The sequence below is a fragment of the Capsicum annuum genome, unplaced genomic scaffold (genome assembly GCF_002878395.1).
Source record: "Capsicum annuum cultivar UCD-10X-F1 unplaced genomic scaffold, UCD10Xv1.1 ctg46532, whole genome shotgun sequence".
NCBI lineage: Eukaryota > Viridiplantae > Streptophyta > Magnoliopsida > Solanales > Solanaceae > Capsicum > Capsicum annuum.
Genome location: NW_025854110.1, coordinates 617 through 4,442, shown reverse-complemented (window position 1 = coordinate 4,442; position 3,826 = coordinate 617). Strand labels below are relative to the sequence as shown.

At 33.2% G+C, this 3,826-nt stretch overlaps 1 protein-coding gene across 1 annotated transcript; it reads right to left on the bottom strand.

Moving 5' to 3' along the window:
* Positions 1 to 2,069: 2,069 nt before the first annotated feature.
* Positions 2,070 to 3,396, bottom strand: LOC107871817 (the record flags this gene model as incomplete). Its single annotated transcript, XM_016718700.2, has 3 exons — positions 2,070 to 2,247; positions 3,154 to 3,206; positions 3,276 to 3,396. Coding segments are annotated over 3 exons (352 nt in total), but the record flags the coding sequence as incomplete, so codon positions are not given.
* Between the last annotated feature and the right edge of the window lie 430 nt (positions 3,397 to 3,826).

The window sequence follows — 3,826 nt, the reverse complement described above, 5'->3', positions numbered from 1 at the left end:
ATTATCTCATTCATGACAACCTATGCAATCATATTCCATTGACGTATAATCCATTACCGGGGGTGAGGGTGAGGGTGGGGCTGATGTGGAAGCTTCTTCCCGGGACCTTCTAACAACTTTAACCCGCAATATAGGCCTGAAATTATTAGAATCAACGCAAAACATATATAATTTCACATGTCTATCATTTCTTATGAACATTGGATAGATTTTTTCCCTCCCATTCATCAAGTAACTAATTACCACATCACTTTGATCACAACTTAATTCACCGCTCTCCATTACGCTTTTAACCAAATAGGCATATGAACCATTGCGATGAAGGGTAATGGACACTGTCTCCTTAGACGAGGTTTTCCAAACCCAACATTTAGGAGTATCCTCTCATTCACTAGAAAATATACCACCAATAACCACGTATTCTATAATAGACATGATATACCTCGATGATAATATTTAATAGACCTAAACAGTGGTTTATGAGCCTAGACTTAATAAACTGTAGTCGTCTTCTTCTTAGATATTTTCCGTACAATACCTGGTCTCTCCTTTTCCGACAACCACCGAACTAATCCAACGGATTACAGCTTAGAAACAACCTAATGAGTGTTGGAATGTTGCTAGTGAGCAAAGAATTGATTTCAAAATATAAGACTGATTTTTAAGCTTTTTGTATGAAAATGAATGAAAATGTGAGGCTAAAAATATGAGAAAATAACTTAAAACAATGGAGGTAATGTCACTTTCCTATGGATGCCGAAAAATTTGACAAAAAATGATCGAAAAATCAAAGGAAAATTGAAAAAATGGTGGTTGATGGTGGAGAAGCTTGAGAATTTCTTTTTTAATTAAATATCCAATCTTTATATTTTTGGACATGGACTAAAGTGTAGCTTTTAAAAAAAATAGTAGCTGAAATTAGAGAGGGACTAAAGTATACATTTTTTAACTTGAGTGCTAGGGTTGCCATTTATTTTTGTGAACCCATTAAAGTGTCCATTTTCTCAATTTTTCAAAACTAGTGTCTAAATGTCAAAAATAGTTATACAAGTGGACTTTTAGCAAAGAGCGCCAAGTTATAATCATAGAATCTGAAGGAAAATTTTGTCATTTTATGGCTTTATCCCAAGATAAATTATCCTGGAATTATTATACCACCAAAAGGATGAGATAACTTATCCTGATATTATTTGTTAATCCGAAACAAGTTATCCCAAACTTGGCAACTAAACAAGACACCAAAAATCTAATTCTTGAACTATTTTTTATCTCCTCACTATTTATTTTAATACCTTACACCAAACAACCCAGGGTGAACTTCCCTTTAGATATCTTGGGATGCCTTTAGCATCTAAGAAGCTTGCCTAATTAGTAACAGTGACGGTCTCTTATAGAGATGGTAGTGACAATATTAGAATATTATGATCACTACAAAAAACAGTTCAAATTGCGGGGATTAATTTTACGATTTGCGGGGATTTTAAACCCCACAAAATGTAATTTCGATGGTTTCCAAAACTCCCACAATATGAGCGGTCACAAAAAATTTGCGGCGCCTTTTCTCTGACCCCCAAATTAATTTGCAGCGGTTCTGACCCCCGTAATTAATTTGTGGTGGTTATTGACCCCTGTTATTCTAAATTTAATTCTTTTTATAATAATTTTTTATTTAAAATTTTAGGGGTTAAAACCTCCACAATTTTTTTTAAAATTTAGTAGGGCCCATCAATTTTCAATAATTACAATCTAATATTTGTTCAATTCATATATCATTAATACAACAGAGTAATTAAACATTGTAATTGATAAGCATATCAAAAATACATTAAACATTAAACTTCAAAATTAAATTTTCAACATTAACTAGTATCTTCAAACTCCAAAATCAAATTTAAACACAAAACCTCAATATTCTAAATTACGAAGATAAACAATTATTCTATCAACGGCGACTTATCCCCTCATGAAAGTATATGACAAAGAAAAGACTAATAGAAAGGGACTGATTAAAAATCATGGTGTTAAGTTCAGTATAGAGGACGCGTCAAACTGAGAAACTACTCTTTCACTCAAGAGGCGCCATCATTCTGTGTTGCCAACTTTGGAACAAAAGTCGCCATCATTCCGAGTTGCCTTGAAACTGATTTGATTACTTCACATGCATAAATTAAGCTGACAATTGCTGTACTAGCCTCTGTATATCCCAGGACAATTTCATACTTGACCTTTCCTAGTTTTCGTGTGTACCTGCATATTTGCAAGAAACAACAAACGGAGCAATCTTTATATTATTATATGATTGTATCTACCGATTTATGTAAAAAACTTTTACATGAAACATGCTACTCTTTTACCATTTATTTGAACCTAGATGTGGTTGATGGTGTTCATGAAGTAATTATCCTCGTAAACCATGACAATATCCAGAACATGATCTTTTTTATATATAGGTTCTTTATCGTAGAATGAAAAGAACCATTCGAGGAAATCCCAACACTCCACTTTTGAGTAAGAAGAAAAATTGCCATCATACTACTAGCAACAAAGATGATTTAATCACCAAAAGAGCTTTAGAGAGTGCTTTAACAATAGTAAACAAACTTTTTTTGTAAAACAATATAATCTTAAGAAGCATTTTTGTGTCGAATAATGGATTCATATTACATATTACTGGTGACAGTTATTTCAAATATGGAACAAATTGTTAAATAATTCAATTAGTTGAGGATAAAAACTGAGAAATGCATTACTGAAAAAAGACACTTCCCTCTCGGAGATCATTAATGTTGTATAGAAAGCTTTGCTCATCAATCAGGGACATCGTAGTAGTCTTGTAAGTAGTGTTATACAGTAATTCTATCATTAAGAAATATATTGTTACGTAAAATAAGTAGTTGCAACACACCGTACATAGACAATGTGACATAAAATTCTCAAAGTAAACGTTGAAAGAAATGGAAACAAACTTACCAAATAAGCGATGATATCTTCAAAATATAGACGACGCAACTTCAGATTCTTGTGTAGAGCAGTACGAGGCCTTGTCAATTGGAAACCACTATTCTTTGCCATTTCTTTATATAATTTTACTTATACAAATTTAGTGCAACATTTTGATAAAAGATTAGAAGACTGCAACTTAAAATAACATGCCTTATTACACTCTTCAAAAGGTAAAATTCAATTTCAATGCCTACATACACAACCTGAAACATGTACATATGCATCAGATCAAAAAGACTTCCCAATTCTCGCACGAAAGATACTATACATACCAAGTCGAATTCATCTTTTAGAATTTTAACAACCCTCCGAAATACTTCTCTTGGACAGTATTCCCATGGTTTACTAGGTTCAATACACATGTCAGCTAAAGTCATTTCCTGTTGTTTTTCCCTGGATCAAAAGATACACATCCACATCAAACATGATTAAAAAATATTTCCGGGTAGAAACCAAAAAGAAACATATCATATGCAGGAGTAATCAACAAATACAATTTACATACATAAACCGGAACTTAATTATACATAAGAGGTTTCAAGTACTGTAAGGCCCCAAAAAGTTCCCTCGTAGTTTGAGCCATAGGGCGTGTCGAGTGAGCCGTGATTCTGGCCCTAAAAGATTGAGAAGTTGCTTCCTAAGTGAGTAACGCGTTAACCATATAGAATTTCCCTAATTTCTACTTTTTATCACGTGGGAAATCTGATAAGCCTTCCATCAATATAAGATTTTCCTAAATCCAACACTCGGGTAAGAAGTTATGGCTAATTTAAGCCTTAGTCGTACAACTGCATCATTTAACTGCCTGGCGCATTGCGAAAAC